The 20564-nt window shown below is 40.8% G+C and overlaps 1 protein-coding gene across 1 annotated transcript in view; it reads left to right on the top strand.

The window, feature by feature from the left end:
- Oct-TyrR (Octopamine-Tyramine receptor) overlaps positions 1–16472 on the top strand; it is an 82547-nt gene extending 66075 nt beyond the window's left edge. The window contains 3 exon segments of the mRNA XM_072306104.1: positions 4595–6787; positions 13706–14066; positions 15643–16472. Of these exon segments, the coding sequence (XP_072162205.1) occupies positions 6393–6787; positions 13706–14066; positions 15643–16254 (1368 nt within the window). The 5' untranslated portion in view covers positions 4595–6392 and the 3' untranslated portion in view covers positions 16255–16472.
- Positions 16473–20564: the final 4092 nt, after the last annotated feature.

The raw sequence follows: 20564 nt of genomic DNA on the forward strand, positions 1-20564 counted from the left end.
GTGTGTAAACTTAAACGTACGCTTTAAAATCCGCAGATTTTTTCAAGATAAGATGAAAAATAAATTTCCAATATTTCATTCACGCCAATTTGTACGATTTCTCAAAAAATAAGAAAATACTAAAGGAGAAACGATATGAGGAACAAACGCATAATCATGCGCAATTTATATCATTTGAAATGGATAATGCCGAAGTATTGAAAAAGCACCAATACGAAATGAATATAAGCTCGCTTTTATGTCATGAAAAGATTATGAGCTTTGATTATAATCCTCCCAATGATCAAAGAGAGAAAATAAGAAATAAAGGAACGAAAGGTTAATGCGAAAATAAATATTGAAATGAATAAATGGTGAGTTTGAAGGTATGTAACATCATAAGGACACGTCCCTTTCATATTTGCTGATTTTTTTTATCCAAAGTGAATAAACCCATTTGATTCATGGTATTCTCCTATTTGCTGTTTTTATCTGAGCCCAGTACCTGGCTCTCGCCTCTCAGCATAATTATGCAAATTCAATGGCGATTTTGCAGGGTGTTAACAATGTTCTCTTCCATATATATCTTTTACAAATATCAATTCTAGGTAAGTTAAAGAATTGATTGTTTTAAATATGCATTCGCATGGAGAAAAAACAGTGTTGCTGGCTTTACAGAATTGCCTGTGTGGAAATAGAGTAACATTATCAAATATAGCGGCTAAATCTGACAACAACACATGGTAAGTTGTTCCTGAACTTGTTGAGCTAAAGTACGGACGCTTGCTTGGCACTTCAGAACGTGGCTGAGGGATAGTATTTACATCAACTAGCCCAATTCAACGATCCGATGGCAAATCGATAGTTGCCAAGTCAGGCATATGCAATATTTCACTGTACCGTGAAATTGTCTGATACACCCCTTCATAGCTTACGTGGCGGTCAAATGGAGCGCATTTAGCGAAAGGAACCGGCGCAAGTACAGCGTTGTAAAAATGTTGTTCCTTCACTATTATCTGAAAAGCATCCTAGAATAGCGAATAGTTTTGGCTTTCCACCAAAAAATTGTTAATTTTAAAGGGAAATACCTGTGTAAATTTTTATACAGTACATATACTAAGTCTTTTTGAAAAGAAATGGAGAAGTTGCACGATTTTGAAAACACTGCAATTTCGCTGGTTCCTTTTTGCTAAATGCGATCCGATTAATGATCATTTATAGAATACTTAAACTTTGATATATTTACGCTTATAACTTTGGCGGACGAATTTAAACAGAAGAGTAAACAAATCATCAGTTGCGCAACACAGTAGTGTTGCAGCAATGTGACTATAAAACAAATTGTTGATAATCGCAAGAATTCCGAAAACTTTTTTTTTGTAAAAATATGATTGTAATAAAATATGGAAAACACAAAAAAATAAAGATTTGCGTCCCTCCAAGATTGAAGGTTCTGCTTACAATACCGTATACTGGAACACAGTCACGAAATCTCACGTAGTGAACACAATGTACGCGTAACGTGGTCGGTTCAAGTGGCTCAAAAATAGCCAAGAATAATATATCCCAAAGGTATTCTTTGAACATTTTTTGACTGTATGTAAAAATAATCATGAAATATATTTTCTTACATTTTAATTTTTGTTTCAAAGAATTTGGGCTTAAAAAAAAAACTATGCGATTATTTAGATTTCAAACCAAAAATGAAAAACATTTTTAACATTTCAAAAACAGCGGGTTTTCAGGACTAGGATTGCCCATGTTGTTATTTAAAATTGCTTTAAATCACGTTTAAATTCTTCGTTAAAACTTTTCTGTTCAAATATCAAAATAAAATATTTTTAAAAGCGAACTTGTTTATGGTATGCAATGGATTGTAGACTTACGGTCGGCAACTCACGAGAGGCCCTATAGCTGTGGAGTGGAGTTATTGATCGATTGTCGATATTTCCCTCTTTTGAAGCTGTGGTAAAGAATCGATTATTACATAGGGTTAAATGGTAGATCAATCGATATGTCGCAAAGCACGCCGCGCCGCTGCCCATAGGGAGCCGTATAGTTAGTCCATCATTTTCCTCCAACCAACTGAATCAAACCATTTCACTGAAAAAAAAATATGGTAGATTTTACCATACTCTGACACAGCGATACAAGTATGGTAATAAACACCAGACTCTATAGTAGCATTTATCATATCATATATGGTAAGAATCACCAGATTTCTGGTGATTACTACTATATTTCTGATTATTTTCACCGAATAGCATCATTGTGTAAAAAACCAAGTAGACTAATAATTAGTGAATGTAACAAGGTAGAGAAATGGTGCTGGGTCCACACCATTTCGCGGGGAAAACAAAGCCAAGAAGTTCCAAAAAGTATAATTAAAGTCAAAATTAAATTTTTTGAACTCTAATGCGTACCAGTACGAAACTGAGGGGGGAGAGGGACTCCAACTTAATATTCCAATGCAAACTGCCTAAGCTGAACACTCCCCCCCCCCTCAGTTTCGTACTGGTACGCATTAGAGTTAAAAAAAATTTAATTTTGACTCTAATTATAATTTTTGGAACTTCTCAGCTTTGTTTTCCCCACGAAATGGTGTGGACCCAGCACCATTTCTCCACCTTGTTACATACAGTTTCGGGCCACTTCTTAGTGTTTTACTTTTTCACTAATAGTAAATGTTACCACACTTCTGTTCAGTGTTTCCCTTTGTCTCCTCTGTTCATAGCTTTGTCTATTAGTTTGTGTAAGCAGGTAATCTAGAGGTGGCTAGAGTCCCTTTATACTGAGAGTCAAGACAACACCCCTCATGGAGTCACAAACGGGAATAAAGATTACACAAATTGAACGTTTTTCGTAATCTTTGATCATTCTTTGATTGGCTCATTCTTAAATTCCTTTCTCCGTTCCTTCTCTCATTCCGTTTGTTCCTTGTCCCCGAAATTCCTCGGTCCATTCCAGATTATAATCTTTGCAATTGGTGAAAATGTAATCTTTATTCCCGTTTGTGACACTGTGAAGGCCTAAAATCCGGTTAACCAATCAGAAATGGATTCGCATTGTCTTGACTCTCAGTATAAAGGGACTCTAGAGGTGGCAACGCCGCGCGGAGTTGCCCGTTGAAACGATGGAGAGTGGCGCTCGGCCGCTGCGATTATGTTCAAACACAGCGGAGCTCCCGCCAAGGGCTCGTTTACTTTCCGTGAGTAGACCCACCCGCCGCGAATTAAAAGACCATCTCGGGATACCTGCCAATATTACCATTCGAGCCTCGAGCCATGCACGCAATCTGTCGACTGCAGCCGGGTATTTCGCCCGCAGTTCCCCCTCGCCCCGCTCCCCGTTGAAATCATCCCCTTCCGTTCGCCCTCCGCCCCCCTCCCCCCACTTCACCCTTAATAATTCCGATCTCCTCCTAAAATGTGTTTAATTGCGCAACGATCCTTGATTCTGACCTCTAACTCGATGAGTTCCCTTTGGTGTCTGTAATCTGGAACGAAAATTACTTGTATTTGAGGGAGACGCTATCGACGACTACGGTCAAAGGGACGCCTTCAATTTTTTGCACATGCAACACGGACAGCCCTTGAGCACGAATAGTTGTATCCAGGAGTTACATGCCTGATTATTTGTGCTAAGGGTGTTCGTATCGACCATGAAAGTCGAAAACCGCGGATTTAGCTTAGCAGCGTTGCAGATATGGGCGAAACTAGGGAGAAGGCAGCCCCCTTAAGCATAGGAAAGACATAAGAAATGTAATGAATGTGCGCTCGATCCTAATATAAACGATAAAAAATGTCAGGAAATGAAAATTTCTCGCGAGGAGAGCAGCTTCCGTTTCTCTTCAGCAAACGATTAAGGAACGTAGAAAGCAGTTCGACTGTATCTGGTTGTGAACTCTCATTTAAGTGAAAGCCTGAAATAATATTGCTACGTCTCTTATTTTTATGAGCGATAAATTAAAATCGATTTAATTAAAACCCACAGTAAGGTATGGTGTTTTCGAAAAACAAGTCAGCGAAAATTATGTCATGTGTAATATGTATTTCAATGTGCTTGTCTTTGAGAATCGCTTAAAATTGCTCTCAATACGTCTTCTGTGCCCTCCCCCCCTCTCCATTGAGAAAATTCCAAAGTTCCACCGATGGTTGCACCGATTTGATTCCTATCATTACTTTATCTTTTTGAGACACAACTAACGATAAACAGTTGAAAAGGAGTTTGCGCGCACTGAAAAACCAGTTACGCTCGTAATTTGTTGCGATTTTGGTAATATATTATGAGACCGTGTCCATGCCAAGGTCTCTATGGATATCTGAATTTCTTTAATGCCACCGTGCTCCGACTATTAGTCGAAGGGTGCGGTTTTGAACTCTTTGTATCATTTCTGTATCAGACCCCCCTCCCCAGATCTAAGCTCCGTGTGCACATGTGGGACGTATGATTTGTTTGTACAAAAGTAACTTATTTTTATACTTAGTGGCAATTTACTGCCTATTGGCCATTTGAGTTTCTTGAGTTTATATATACATTCATCTTTTTCAACTTTAATATGTTTATTAATGTACATAGTATAGACGTGTCTAAGCAACATGTTCGACTGTTGCAGATTTCCAGAGATTGCACTCGGTCTACTGCCGCAGTGGAGACGATGGAGGCAGGAACTCTGGAAGACGGAGACGAAAACAACCACGAAACTCATCGCATCCCTTCTGATCCTGCAATGAAAACCTTTGACTCCAAGAATCAAGCATCCTCAGCAGACTTAGATCGGTTCAAATCTTACTTAGAAACGCCAAAGAAGCAGAGGCTGTGACTCTGAGGGGAAAACCAAATAAATTGAGTACTTGGAAGGCGCCCAATTTGCAAAAGCTGCAAACGATGGGCTAACGAAAATGGAACCATAGCATACAACGATCGTTTTATTTCGTGCCCCTTTTCGCAACAAAAATATACTACTTCTTCATCAAGAGCTAATTTTCTCTCCATCTTGAGTCTCCATTCGGGAAGTCGAAAGTAATCGGATCCAGAGTAACGGACTCAGTCAAGAAAATAGTTTACTCTTATAGATACACGTATTTGAATACAATTTTTGTGACGATAAGTTACAATTTATTCAAACAAAGCTCCAATTTTACTGCCACTTAAACGCAAAAAAATTGCGATTTTCATTCGGACTTAATTAAAATCTTGGTTTTGGAGGGTTTCACTGTCAATGAAATTGCGAAAATCCACCAATTGAAATGCAAATCATTATGATCATTAATTTTTGAGGTAGCCTGAAAAATTCTCATGCGATATTTACTCCGTTGAGGAATATATGTTACATCGAGACTTGCCGCATAGCTAATACTGAGTTAATAGATCCGTGAAAAAACACTCAACTATAGAAATAGTTTGCTCGTCGTCCTGCTACATAGCCTACGGTAGACCTGGCTAATAATGCACTCATTCGAAAGGTAGTTTTGATTGAGGTTCATTGTGTGACAGTGAGCTAACGGATCCACAGTTGAAGAAATAGTCGACCATTCAACTGCCACGTTCCCTGCACAAAACTATAATCCTTTGAGGATACGGAATGAATCGTGTGTAAAGTGGTGAAACGAGGGCTGCATAATGTCAAGGAGCTGAAAGGGCAGTCGACCCGGCAGTTTAATTGTCGTCCTGCTACGTAGCCTACGCTAGACCTGGCCAATCATACACTCATTCGAAAGATAGCTTTCATTGAGGTTTATCGGGTGACTCATTTTGAGCTAACGGATCCGCAGTGAAGCACTCAGTTGAAGAAATAGTCGACCCAAAAACCTAACCGTCAAAAAAATATAATCACTCAAAGATACCGAACGAATCGTGCGTAAATTAGTGAAACGAGGGTTGCATAATGTCAAGGAGCTGAAACGGCAGTTGACCCGCCAGTTTACTTGTCGTTCTGCTACATAGCCCACGCTAGACTTAGCCAGCAATACACTCATTCGAAAGATAGTTTTGATTGAGGTTCATTGTGTGACTTACAGTAAGCAAACGGATCCGCAGTTGAAGAAACAGTCGCTCCCTCAACTGTTTCAAAAATATAATCGCTCAAAGATATCGAGCGAATCGTGCGTAAATTGGTGAAACGAGGGTTGCATAATGTCAAGGAGCTGAAAGAGCAGTCAACTCGGAAGTTTACTCGTCGTCCTGCTACGTAGCCTACGCTAGACCTGTCCAATTATACACTCATTCGAAAGGTAGTTTTCATTGAGGTTTATCGGGTGACTTATACTGAGCTACGAATCCGCAGTTGAAGAAACAGTCGACTCTTTAACTGTTTCAAAAATATAATCGCTCAAAGATACGGAGCGAATCGTGCGTAAATTGGTGAAACGAGGGTTGCATAATGTCGCGGAGCTGAGAGAGCATTGAAGACGATGGGCTGGAACGAGAGCGAGAGCGAGGGTTGCCCGGAGGAGGTGGTGGTGTTCTACAACGACACGCTGCCGATCCCTTTGGCGGTGCCGCTGCTGGAGGCGGTGGCGACGACCATCGTCCTGGGCCTCATCATCCTGCTCACGGTCGTCGGGAACATCCTGGTCATCCTCAGCGTCTTCACGTACCGCCCGCTGCGCATCGTCCAGAACTTCTTCATCGTCTCGCTGGCCGTGGCCGACCTCACGGTGGCCCTCCTCGTCATGCCGCTCAACGTCGCCTACAACCTCCTCGGCCGCTGGGTCTTCGGCATCTACCTCTGCAAGATCTGGCTCACCTGCGATGTCCTCTGCTGCACCGCGTCCATCCTCAACCTTTCGGCCATCGCGCTCGACAGGTAAGAAAAGCCAACATCCTCAGAGACATTCTCAACATCTCGTCACCTTCCAGGCAAAGTATCACAAGCGCCATGCGACGTTTAAAAATTTCCACCGCCATTTTATTTCTTTACTGAGAAATTGTTGGTTGAATCTGTTTGGAAATTTCACTAAATTTTATCGGCAGTACAAAGAAAATTCAGTGAAATTTTCGGACAGCTTCGTTGAACAATTTCTCTGTAAAAAAAATAAAATGGCGGCGGAAATTTTTAAACGTCGCATGGCGCTTGTGATACTTTGCCTGGAAGGTGACGATCTCTCAACACTCTCTAGAAAAAATGGACGTATTCCTATCAAACAGAACTAAGCGCCGTCGAGGGAGGAAGGGAGAGGGGGGCTTGGATTGGCGGGTGTTGTGGAACGCGATGCTCGTTCCGTCCTATACTCGCAATGATTTTTCATGGCGCTTAGTTCCGTTCGACAGAACGCGCTAATCAGGATTCTAAAATCCTCGAAAGGAACTCAATTTGGCGCTTAGTTCCGTTTAACAGAATACGCCTAAATGGACCACTAGCCAAGGTACGAATTTAAGCATCGCCGAAAAAAAAAGTCAAGTTGATTCAGCATTCTAGATGTAAAAAAAGTGCGTGAGAACTTGTATTTCTTTTCTATTCTTTCTTTTTTATTTTAATTTCTCGTTACCAATGTAAAATAAATACGTTAATATCTTAATTAGGAATTGATTTCAGTAATTTTCAATGCAAGAATCGTGTATAACGTTAAAATCTGATTACGAAACATGCAGCGAAAAAAATAAGTGAATAAGTTTATTTAACATAATGTATATAACAGAAAGTGTGCTAGAACTCATAAAATGCTGAATTCCCCGCTACAGCAGTTATTTGAGCAATGCCAAGATGTAAAACTTACCGTTGGGTTTGGTAATTCAGCATTTTATGAGTTCTAGCACACTTTCTGTTATATACATTATGTTAAATAAACTTATTCACTTATTTTTTTCGCTGCATGTTTCGTAATCAGATTTTAACGTAATACACGATTCTTGCATTGAAAATTACTGAAATCAATTCCTAGTTAAGATATTAACGTATTTATTTTACATTGGTAACGAGAAATTTGAATTGCCCGCTCACAAGAAACTCAATAGTCTACGTGAGTCAAATCGAGCAATACCACGGTTTTGGCAGGCTTCTCAATCAAACATTGTTCATTTCCCACCCTTCATTGTTCAAAGTGTAAACAATTTGCTATAGCTGAGCCAAAGCGTCAAAATTGAGATTGCCATATTTTCGTATCGCAGAGACTGCCACGGTAACGTTTAGTTTGCGATCTAACGTACGTAGGTCTTTGTGTTTTTATGAGCGGTAGGTTTAAATTCACACGTCAAGAAACATTAAATACCTTGGTTATGAGTCAAATTCAGTGATTTTCGATCCTTGGATCGTGTTTTCCGTTAAATTTTGGTTAAGGAACATGTATCAGAATGCTTAACTTTGTACCTTGTCTAGTGGTTCATTGTCAAGGTCGTCCAAAAATGACACTACGCTGAAACTCGGAATTTTAGATCCCTTTGCTTCATGCCCAACGATCTAGAGACTACAGATACTGTGATCATATGCTACGTCAACGGTGAATTTCGGATCACACCACGGCCCAGGGGCAACCAAATAGGCTAGGACAAGGATAGTCAGTTTTCATGGTTTTTTATGGGACTGTTAATGAATTATGACTTGTATCAAATTCAAAAAGAACTGTTTGAATATCTGTGTCCAGATATAAAATGAGAGGCTTGCAGGACAAGGTGCATATATGCAGTTTTTACTATTTCGAGGAATACGTGTTTAAGGTCTAGAAATTCCATGGATCCTTGTGGCGGAAAAATGAAGTTCAAACTATTTTTTCAATGCTTAAAAATTGACATTCGGGAGAGAATTTCTCACAGAATATGTAGTAAGACTAGAATTACTCGAAATCACTGATGTCTCAATTTTTTCAAAAACTGCACTTATGCGTCTTGACTTCCAAGCCCCTCAAAGCTGGCCATGCTTCAAGTGAGTTTCCGATACAAATTTCAACGCTAAATCATTTATTGTGGGAGCTTTCGTAAGATCCCATGTAATTGAGGTTATGAGGAGAATAGTAATTGGACAGCCCCACTCTCCGCCTGCCTATCGAACCACCGCTCCATGATTTTTTGTAGGCCACTACCAATCTACAGTTTGTGTATCGTTGTTCGTGTCACGTAGGTTTGCACCCATTTTCTTCCCTCTCCCTCATTCATGCACCCCACGGTTTCATTCTACAATGCTCCCATCATGCAAGCTCTGTTTCTTCCCGAGGTCTAGATGAGCTAGATTGATTTGCCATTTATAGAAGTTTTTAGTCCAAAATGTTTCCTATGCGATACACAACAACAACAATTAATTCAAACTGCGGGTAGCTAGGATTTTTTACACGAATGCCACCAAAACGTTTCGGCTGAATACGAAGCCTTCCTCTGTTGGATAAAAAACTATAAAACATTTAAAAATCTAAAATCTTAGTACTCGGCTGTACCTTTCAAAACGAAAAGAATGGTCTTATGAAAAAATAAGGAGACCATTAGACATGGTTCTCCATGTTTTTGAATGAAATTGAACGGATAGATTCTGAGATACGGCTGTACACAGAAAGAGGGTACGCCTGACGGACGGACACACATTCTATCAATTGGACGTATTTCTATCAAACAGACCTATGTGCAAGTGAGAAATATAGGGTGTGCTCGTCAGTTCTCTGGCCGTAAGAGTGAGTGAGAATAATTAAAGCGCCAGTGACGTCAACGGAGATGGAAATGCCGCCGTTCGCCGCGGTCCCGCCTCCGCTTCGTCTTTAACTCATGAGCCCTGTCCACAACGCTCTCTTGCCATGTCCGCGGCTCATGAGTTCCGCATTCAGTTGGCACATAGGTCTGTTTGATAGAATGTAAAATCCCGCTTTTCAAATTCTTCAAAAGGAATCACGCACACTTTTACATTGCTTCTTATGCAGCTTCGACGAGCACACCCATATTTCTCACCTCCACATAGGTCTGTTTGGTAGAAATACGTCCAATTATGGTCATTTTGACTGCAGGCACCTTAAAACGCCTAGAGACAATGAAATTTCAACTTTTTTCTTTCTTTCTTTTCTTGGACGATGACAATACTTCCTCACCCGCGAGGAAAGCAAGAAAGTAAAAAAATTGATTACACCAATGTGTATCTTATCGAGGGCTGCGAAGCGCCCAACATGTCTCGTTTCTTGTGAGTCACGTGATCAACAGTCCTATGGGATTCAATTTCCCGGAAATTGGAATTCAGGTTCCTTTTCCCGTCACGCACAGAAAAGAACGATCATTGTCATTTTATACATTAGAGTCAATAATACCTTCATGCTCAACGAAGAGGGCCTTCAGCGTGGGCGCCTTCAGAGCTCAGAGTATGCAACGCGGACGTCCATCGAGCCCAAATAGTTGCGTCCAGGCGCTGACCTAAGTTGCACAGCATTCGTTCCGTTTTTCAACGTACTAAATAAAAGCCTGGACTCGACGTTAATCTTAAAGCAGGGGAGGATAGACAGCCCACCCAGTACCAGCCCGTCCACTGACAAACGCGCCTTCAATTCGTATCTTGAAAAAAGGAACGAATACTGTGAAACTTAGGTCAGCGCCTGGACGCAACTATTCGGGCTCGATGGATGTCCGCGTTGCATACTCCAAGATCTGAAGGCGCCAATGCTTACTTTGTCCTAGCGGCGTTGTGAAGCTTGATATCTTATCGGCGCTGTTTACTGTTCGCCAGGAGGCTACGCCCTCTGACCGCTTCGCGGTTCAGTCCTTCGAGGCGCTTCGGGCTTGCGTTATGCGTTCCTCTAATAATTTTATTTTTTAGAGTAAGAATAGTCTGAATGGACCTCTAATACTTACTTATTTTAACCGATCTCGAACTATTGAGGAATCTAATTGGATCGGGACGTGCGGAAACTAATAATTTCCCTTTTTTCGATACAAATGAATTTTTTTCAAAAACCGATTATACTTATTGTTAGATGACTTTTTTTTATTCTTAACGCACGATGGCCGTTTCGGGCGGGCCACCCATCTTCAGGTGACTGAAACGGGTACGGAAAAGTTAAAGTTGGCGCGGTTATTATCATGACTCTCGCTCTCTCGATCAGCTAATCTCACTACAGATTTTATCACTGCATTCTCGTATGATTTGAGCAAGACTGGCGGTGTTGTCAATGTCGTCACATAGCTCTCTAATTTGTATCGAAAAAGTGTTCATAGTGCCGATAAAGTGTTAGAAAAATCGTGCAGTATGCTACAACACAGTACTACTAATGTCCATTTTTCGAGTCTTCCGTTTTTTTTTTTTTTTTTTTTAATTGATAATATTTTTAAAGAGTTGATACAACCATAAAAGTGATGAGAAGACTCGTTTTGGGTTTAAGGCGGCCCGGAGACGAGTATTGACGCCACTTTCGTGGTTGCATCCAACTCCAAAAAGTATTATCAACTTAAAAAACTGAAGACTGGAAAAATGGACACTCGCGATTTCCGCACGTCCCGATTCAATTAGAGCTCAAAATTTTTGACTCTACTAGAAATTTTTGAAATTTTTGGCCTTCATTCCTCGAAAAATAGTTTGGACCCAGCACTATTTTATATACCACATTTGTCCAATGAGGAATGTTTACTTTTTATTGAATGAAATCAAGAAATTTCGAATTTTCATTTACATAGGTTGTCCCAAAAGTACCGGGACTGGTTCCGTAACTTTGAAACTAAGATAGATACAGGCATGATCTTGGTTTCATTTTAAAGATCAACTCAATACCTATCGATTAAAACCAAGATCAGCTCAATCGAATAAAAATTGACCGAGTTATGGCGATTTGAAATCAGTGAGGAGAGTTTACCCCTATGGTTTTTTAGGAAGATTTTTCGCTTACCAGGATTCAAAAAGTTAATATTCGTATCCGCTTTCCTCCGAATCTTCCATAACTTCCTTTTGCTTTTCAAAGTACCGTCCATGAAACCGAATGCACTTTTTCATGCGCTCTTGCCACTTATCCAACATTGTTTTCCTGAATTCTTCCTCTGGGATGGCGTTGAAAAAGTTCTGAACTGCATTCTGGATTTCGGTCTTCGATTCGAATCTTCGTCCGCGAAGCTCCTTTTTAAGCGTGGGAAACATCCAAAAATCACATGGAGCCAAGTCAGGGCTATAAGGGGGATGAGAGATTGTTTCAACTCCATTTTTACTCATAAATTCACGTGTTGAGTTCGATGTGTGAGGCCGCGCTTTGTCTTTATGGAGTATCCACGAAGCTTTCAAGTCCGGCCGTTTCCGGAAGATGTGCATTCTCAACTCCTTTAGCACTTTGTAATAATACGCACTGTCAACTGTTGTGTTTGGTGGTACAATATGGTGATAAATGACACCTCGAAAATAAAAAAACACAATAAGCATCACATTACAGGCCGATTTTTCGATTTACGGCGATGAAGAATCTTCCTTAAAAACCGTAGGCGTAACTTTCCTCACAGATTTCAAATTGCCATAACTCAGTCAATTTTTATTCGATTGAGCTAACATTGGTCTTAATCGATAGGTATTGAGTTGATCTTTAAAATGAGACCAAGATCATGTATGTACATATCTTAGTTTCGAAGTTACAGAACCAGTCCCGGTACTTTCGGGACACCCTATGTAGTTACAAGTATGTGAGACGCTTTCAAAGTTTAGTGCTAAAATAAACAAAGTTCACTTATTTCAGCCGTAAAATTATTTGAATTTCTTTAATTTGGTTGGAAACCATTTTTTAAAAGGACAGCAGGCTGGAGGTCCGGTTAATGCATAGAATACATAGAGTCGTAATAGGAATGGAAGAATGGGCGCCACAGCGTCCGCTCCTCCATTCCTAGAAGTGTCTAACCATTTTCTAGTCACCGAATTCCACGACTCCTGTGCCATTCCGGGTCATGAATTCGATACATTATCGATTGTTTTCGATACACGGGTGCCCAGCCATCCGATGTAAACAAAGATGCAGTGAATTATTACGTATTATACATCGCCATTTTGGCTCGAAAATGTATCGAAAAGGTGATCGAATCCCGGCTCACGCCCGGCTCTGAACTTATCGATCAGAACATGACCCCAGCTCACTTCATTGAATTACGACTCCATGTACTCTATGGGTTAATGCATAAAACAAAAAAGGGGGAAAACGATAAAAATACAACAAAAAATGGGTTAATGCAACGCTATCATTTTATTTTACCAAATATTCCGAGGTTCCCGTATTTACACTGGAAAAAAAGTCGCTTGGATCTAGAGTCCAGAATCTTAATAACTTCGACAAGAAAAAATACTCTTGATTCAATCCGATTTTACCTTGAATCGAAGTGCCAGGCGTCTTGATTCAGGTGGATATCCTTTTCATTCAAACAAAAAGTCAGATCAAAACAAAACAAAAAATCAAGAGTATTTTTTCTTTATAATGTTTATAAGAGTCTGGGTTCTACATCCAAGCAGCTTTTTTTCAGTGTAAATCCGATTTCCTAAATTTTCGATAAAAGTTCCGATTTTTTTCAAAGTTCCGGGAAAAAATTTCGAAAGACAACCGGATTAAGTTCCAAAAATTTTCAAATTTGATGGGAAAAAACATCAAATTTAATCTGATAATCGGTCAAACTGACAAAAAACCCCTAAATTCCGAGAAAATTCAGTTAATAACTGGGAATTCCGGAATATTCCGGGAATTTCGAAGCTTCTTAGTGAAGTTCCGAGAAAAGTTTCAAAATTTGGAATTAATTCCAGGAAATGATAGCACTGGGTTAGTGGCATCCAATGATTCATATTATTTACGAAGAGTGTCCTTTGTCGCAGGTACTGGGCCATCACTGACCCGATCAACTACGCGCAGAAGCGGACTGTGAAACGGGTCAACGGAATGATCGCAGCTGTCTGGGTTCTATCGGCAGTCATCAGCTCGCCCCCGCTGGTCGGTTGGAACGACTGGCCGGACGAGTTTCACAGGGATACGCCCTGTCGGCTCACTAGTCAACGGGGCTACGTCATCTATTCATCGCTAGGATCCTTTTATATTCCGTTGCTCATCATGACGATTGTCTACGCCCAGATTTTCATCGCCACTCGCCGGAGGCTGCACCAGCGAGCGATGGCTTCCCGACTGGGGGCCAGTCAGCTCTCTTCAAAGTATAAGCCTGGCACTAATGACGCCAAGTGAGTATAAATGTCGAAGGCAATCAGTCAAATCAGGCATTTTATCAAATTCCTAGGTCGGTAGTCAATTTTGACAGTTTACGGAATTCTGTAAATTTATGACGAGGAGTTCACGGGTTTTCAATATTTTGGGAAGACTAACTCCTCAAATCGGCGAACTCTCCCTCTTCCATTCCTTTCTACATGTCTCTAGTACTGTTGTCTGTTTAGCTATGGCTCTAGACTAGCAGTTCCGTGCGTGATTCGAGGAGAGTTCAAGGTCAATCAATTCGGGCGTGGAAAATATGAACGTCAACACACCGATTGTTATCCGTTTGCCTTCGACGATATACGCAAATCTGCCATGATAGCCAAGAGAGCCGTAAGTCACAAATTTTCGAAATCGAGCTTCCTTCAAAATTCGGCTGATCTCTATCAGATGAAACCACTGAAATAGCCCATTAAGCTACATTCGTCTTATTTTGTATGAAAACTAGGCACATGAGAAAGCCGTGGGTGCGCAGGAAATGACGTAGTTTCAAGTATAGCTCTAGCATAGCCGAACCTGAAAATGTGTTTGTTGTGTGTCCAAAACGCAACCGCAAAAGCATGCAGAAGATAAAAATTACGGCCACCTTGTCTAACAGTGATAGGTTCTAACACTAGCCCAATATGAACATTAATAGTATCCTTTCTTTATAATTGAAATTGAAATATTGAGCTATTTTTTTAGCTTCAGAGGAGGGTCCATCGCAAAAATATGAAAAAATTAGTCTACTCAGGAGCAATTATGCGCCATTTCCATCAAAAATTTTATCCGATAACAATTTCAAAGATGAAAATGTGTCATGCACTTACTTAACAGAGTTCTTGGAAGGGGCCGAGTATAGATGCAAGAACTGCCATGCTAGGGAAGAACGCCGTATGAACCTTTAGGCGTTCCCAAATTTGCTTTGCATTTATTGAGAGAATTGTGATTAATTTTTTTCCAATTTTTCAAACAACTTTTTTGGTAATTTTATCTAAAATATCTGAAAATTTCAATGAACCTAACTATAACATAATTTACGGAATAAAACTTACACGTGACTTTCCCATAACATTCCTCATAAAAAACATATATGCATAACTTTCCCCAAAAATACGTGTTTTATCCGCGGGTCTTAAGCAACTCTCGAATGTTCATACGGCGCTCTTCGTTAAAATCGAAGGGAAGGTTCAAGGCCTTCCAGCCCTCCTATTTTTGCCCATGCACTAATCGCAAACTCATCTACGTGATAAATAAAAGGTTTTTAAAGAACAATTTTTTTCACTCACTTGCGACAACTTTTTCCATTGGCAAACGCGTTTCGAGCAAAGTGCGGTTCATCTTCCGTGCGACCGAACGGTGCGACATATTGTGGCGTCGCGTCGCACCGAAGATGAGACGCACTTTGCTCTAAACGCGTCTGACAATGGAAAAAGTCGTCGCAAGTGAGTGAAACAAATTGTTTTTCTTAAAACACTTTTTTTTACGTGAAAACCTGTGCGGTTATTAGCTCCCTCATTTTATATTATCATCTACGTGATGATTTATTGATTTGAATACTCTCTGATTACAGGTGACGATCGAGCAAGAGTCGGTGAGCAGCGACAACAACCGCAGTCCCTCGCCGACAGGGAAGCGGCCGAAGAAGGGCTCGAAAGGGAAGAAGAAGAAGAAGGAGAAGGAGAAAGAGCTGGCCAAATCACAGAAAGAGATGAATAGACTATTATCAAGCTTAGACACGGAGAACTCGCTCTCGGACATCCAGGACCACTCCTCGGAGTCGGCGAAGAAGGACTCGGACAAGGAGGTGAAGACGGTGGCCATGCGACCCGAAGAAGTGCCGACCAAGATCGCCGTCGTGTCCACCAACAACAACTGTCGACCGGTCCAGGTCTCGCAATTCATCGAGGAGAAACAGCGTATCTCCTTGTCGAAGGAGCGCAAGGCGGCGCGCACGCTGGGCATCATCATGGGCGTTTTCGTCATATGCTGGCTCCCGTTCTTCCTCATGTACGTCGTTTTGCCGTTCTGCGCCTCGTGCTGCCCGTCGGACGCCTTCGTCGACGTCATCACCTGGCTCGGCTACATCAACTCCGCCCTTAACCCTATCATATACACCATATTCAATTTGGACTTCCGAAAGGCCTTCAAGAAGCTCCTTCATATCCCGGTTACGAACCGATGATCCGAGGGAGGCGTGTGAGGGGCTTCCGTCTACCAGGAGCGGTAAACAGACTTCGTCGTTTCCGTCACGAAAGAACGTAACTCCATTTCAATGTTGCCAAACTTCTCCTCGCAAATTGCATGTAAACCAGGGGAATCTTAGACATTTCTAACTGAAAATGCATTCACTGAAAAAAAACTCCGGCCGTGGGCGTGGGAGCCGCAATTACGGGCTATATATGTAGACATACCGTCCGTTCCGGGCTCCAAGGCCGAAAATTCCGGCTGCTGGAGCCGTAGTTTCGGCCTCTTAACCCGGAGCAATCGAAGCTACGGCTCCAGCAGCCGGAATTTTCGGCCTCGGAGCCCGGAACGGACGGTATGTCCATATATAGCCCGTAATTGCGGCTCCCACGGCCGGAGTTTTCTTTTCAGTGTTCGATTTCTCCTCAGGTTTCATGCAAAAATCAGAGACATCTTGGATAGAACTTGCACAGGCACATTTTATAAAGTAAATTAATTGTTTGAGTCAATTTGGTAGCCTTAGAATGAAGTTTTGTCCCTTTGTCCGGGAGCCGACGACTTCGGGCGAATTTCTGCGGGTGGATTTGGTCACATTTTTAGACAAGATCGGTAGAGTTGCAACCCAAAAGAGAGCTCTGCTCAGGTCAAGAACTAGACTCAGTTGCTGCATTAATTTTGCCTAATGTTTGAATTCATCGTATTGATTAGCGGGTCCAGCAAATTGGCAACATTGCTTTTACCCCATTTGAACTTATGGAAATGTATCGATTCTTGTGGAGGCCAGATGCCCTGACAAGAATCGATTAATTAACATAGGTTTAAATGGAGGAAATCCGATGTTGCCAAATTGCTGGATCCGTCTCTGATCCTATTTTTGACTCACCTCTCGAGGTGGGTTGAGAATTTTGAATGTGGTGGTAACCACAGCCAGTATTCAAACCAAATGGATGTATTTATATCAAAGGGAACTACATTCATTGTGAAATAATCCCTGTCACGTATGCGTCATAAGATGCATAATGCATTCTGATTGATCTCAGGGCTCATGTCGAAAGGATGTATGTCTTTTTGATTTAAATGCGTCCAAATGTCGTAGACACACCGTCGCCTGGAAGGAATTTCGTTTTGTTGTAGCGAGGATTGGCAGTAGGCTAAAAGTTTAGCCAAATCCACTCGCGGTAAGTCGACTTTTAGCAGAGAGGAATCAACTTAGGGCAAATTCATTACGTGTTTCAAACAGAACATCCAAAGAGTCGATTGTGATTAAGTCAAGCAAAATTGCTCTGCAAGTTACTGCTACCGACTATATAGTTACTGTTCAAACTCGATCTTTTTAAATGCTGGCATTTGAGCCGGTATAAAGTGACTGTGTCGTTTCCTAACTCCCGTTTTTCGTCATCAAAGTTTGAATGACCACCAAAAGGTTAATAATGGGGATTTTTTTGTGTTCCTTGCATCAGAAAGTGCAGAACTAAAAGTTCTGGGATAATTATCTTATTTACATGAATATCCATGGTTTCATTTATTTCTTCCTTTAAAGGACCTTCGCCGGACCTCATCACATTATGTCTTCTTCAATTGTTCCAGTCCTCAAATTTCAACTGGCTAACTAAATACCACAACGTGAGAAGCAAATGTATCTCGAGTATATGCTTAAAGGAATTATTTATCATGAAATATTGACAAAAAATCTGAAAAAAACACCATCTCAATCGCCTAGACACGCTTTTCTTCACTCACATTTTTATGAACAAATACAAAAACTGCCATCGGTCAAAAATGTACATGACTTGTTAATGACTGCTCATGGCTGTGTCTTGAAGAAAACCTTTTTGATTCCTACTTCCGCGTAATTTATTCCTTGTCACGTGGCATACACATTTACATTTTTTGTTAGATTATCTACTGATTTTTTTTGGGGGGGGGGAGGGGGGGGGCGCGATGTAAAAATGGCGAATTCCTCGAGTTGGATTATATTCAGTGGCGTGGCGTGCTTTGCGATATATCGATTGATACGCCACTCAAACCCATGAAAAAAGATCGATTATCAGGGTGTTCGCGGCGAACACCTTAGTAACCGATTCTTTACCATAGCTTCAAATGGCAAGATATTCACGCCACGCCACTGATTATATTGACTTAGGAATATAGTTGAGAATATGACTCTGTAAGGCTCCTACGTTTCCCACCCGTTTTGCACAATCACCACAGGTGAAGTCAACTACGGATATAATGCCCATAAATATTCGCGATACTGCACTCGAAAACTAATTTAAAACGCACTGGAAGCATTCGACGATATCATCTTCGTTCATTTAAAAAACAAAAGCAGCCGAGAGTTGAACATATAAAAATGAAACGGGCGAAGAAAACTAACTCGGAAGTTTACCCATCTTTTCGGAAAGAATTTGCCTCGAGTATTCTCAACACCTGAGACTCTTCAGATGTTGCCAGTTTGTTAGATAAAACGCGTAAATAACTTCCATCCCGGTGCAATAAATTTTGAGACTCATAGCGATCCACCGAGGTGTCCTATACCAATACTTACATGAGCCGCTACGATATGGATGACGAAGTTTTTCCAAGTCCCGATGGCCGTGCTATCATTGTGAAACTCACAATAAAGATTAATAAATGAACCTCCAGTTTGTTTTAGAGGTACCGGAGACAAGATTTTACACTTTATTTCTCTATCTAAACCCTTTAACTGGACCACATCATGCAATTGGACATTGCAATATCTGGCTCATCTGTAGAAACACTTGAGTGTGAGGAGAAACTAATATTACGTACGTTGTTTCTAAACTGAAACGAAATAATTTCAGTTCCTTTTAAACTGAGACGAAATAATTGTAGTACCTGATTGCGAAAAATTAGTCAAATTAGCTTTCAACTCTCGGCCTTTTTTTCCCTGGATAGGTGTTGCCGTCTTCAGTGGCGTGGCGTAAATGGTCGATTATCGATAATCTCAATTTGAAGCTGTGGTGAAGAATCGATTATTAAGGTGCGAACACATAATTCATCGATCCTCATCCATTGGGTTAAATGGTATGGATCAATCGATAAATCGCGAAGCACTCCACGCCACTGGCCGTCTACCGACAAATTTGTGTATAATTCAAGCTCTACGCGCAAGCAACAAACAAAATTTCACAACGAATTGAAGGGCTCGGAGGACAAGGCGCATAATTGCAGTTTTTGAAAAAATCGAGATATTAATCATTTCAAGGAAAACCTAGTCTTGGTGTTTATTCTGTGAAAAGTTGGCTCCAAAATTCTAATTTGTAAGCATCAAAAAGTCAGTTTGAACTTCCTTATTGCCATGAGGATCCATGTAATTTTAAAACTTCAAACGTGTATTTCTCAAAATGGCAAAAACTGCACTTATGCGCATTGTCCTCCGAGCCCCTCAATTTTGGCTCAATCTCTGGGTTTTTCGCAAGATGGGTTGTGAGCAGACGTGGGATTCCGGGAAGTTTGTTGAGCTCATTGCGTCAGGCGTTCGCCCTCACCTCGGTGTTGATGACGCACTCCCGGCTGTGGAATACAGTGTTGTCAGGTGGGATACAACTATCTTCGATTGGCTTCTTATTTCCTTTCAAAGTTGTATCACGCTATTAGTCATCGAAACCTTTATCATCTACGCTTATTCAAACTCTAAGTTGTTGTTCCTCTCTGCTATTTCTTTTTACTTTTGCAGACTGACTTTTCCTCTTTTTAAGCAACCTAACTATACTTTTTCAATAAAGATAGCATCACCTACTAACTCTCGAGGGCTCTGTTTTACGACTTATTTCAGTCTAAGTTCCACACAGTGACGAGGCGCGAATGATCCATAATCGATATTTTCCCATTTGAAACTATGGTAAAGAATCGATTATTAGAGTGTAGGTACCCTGTTTATCGACCTTTTTCCATAGGTTTACATGACGGATCAATCGATCTATCGAATAGTACTCCACGCGACTGTACACAATCCCGTTAACTATTTTGCTGATTAAACTTAAGGGTCGAAACTTAAAGGACGTGCTCAGTTCACAGAGAGACTACTTTTGCACCGCAAACGAGAGATCATTATCACCGATGGTGTTTTGCTGTGACCTATTGCTGTGGCAAATGAAGCTAGAGCTGATACTTACAACTTTTGTTTATCGAATAAAAATACACTAAAAATGGAATTGACAAGGTTATTCCTCTGAAAAACAGCCGCTCTCACTGATTTTTTGAGAATGACACTGCCGTGTTAAGGAAGAACACCGTGTATCTAGAGTTGCCAAATTTCCTTCGAAAAAATGTTTATTTTTTAAG

Source organism: Bemisia tabaci, chromosome 1, assembly GCF_918797505.1.
Source record: "Bemisia tabaci chromosome 1, PGI_BMITA_v3".
Lineage (NCBI taxonomy): Eukaryota > Metazoa > Arthropoda > Insecta > Hemiptera > Aleyrodidae > Bemisia > Bemisia tabaci.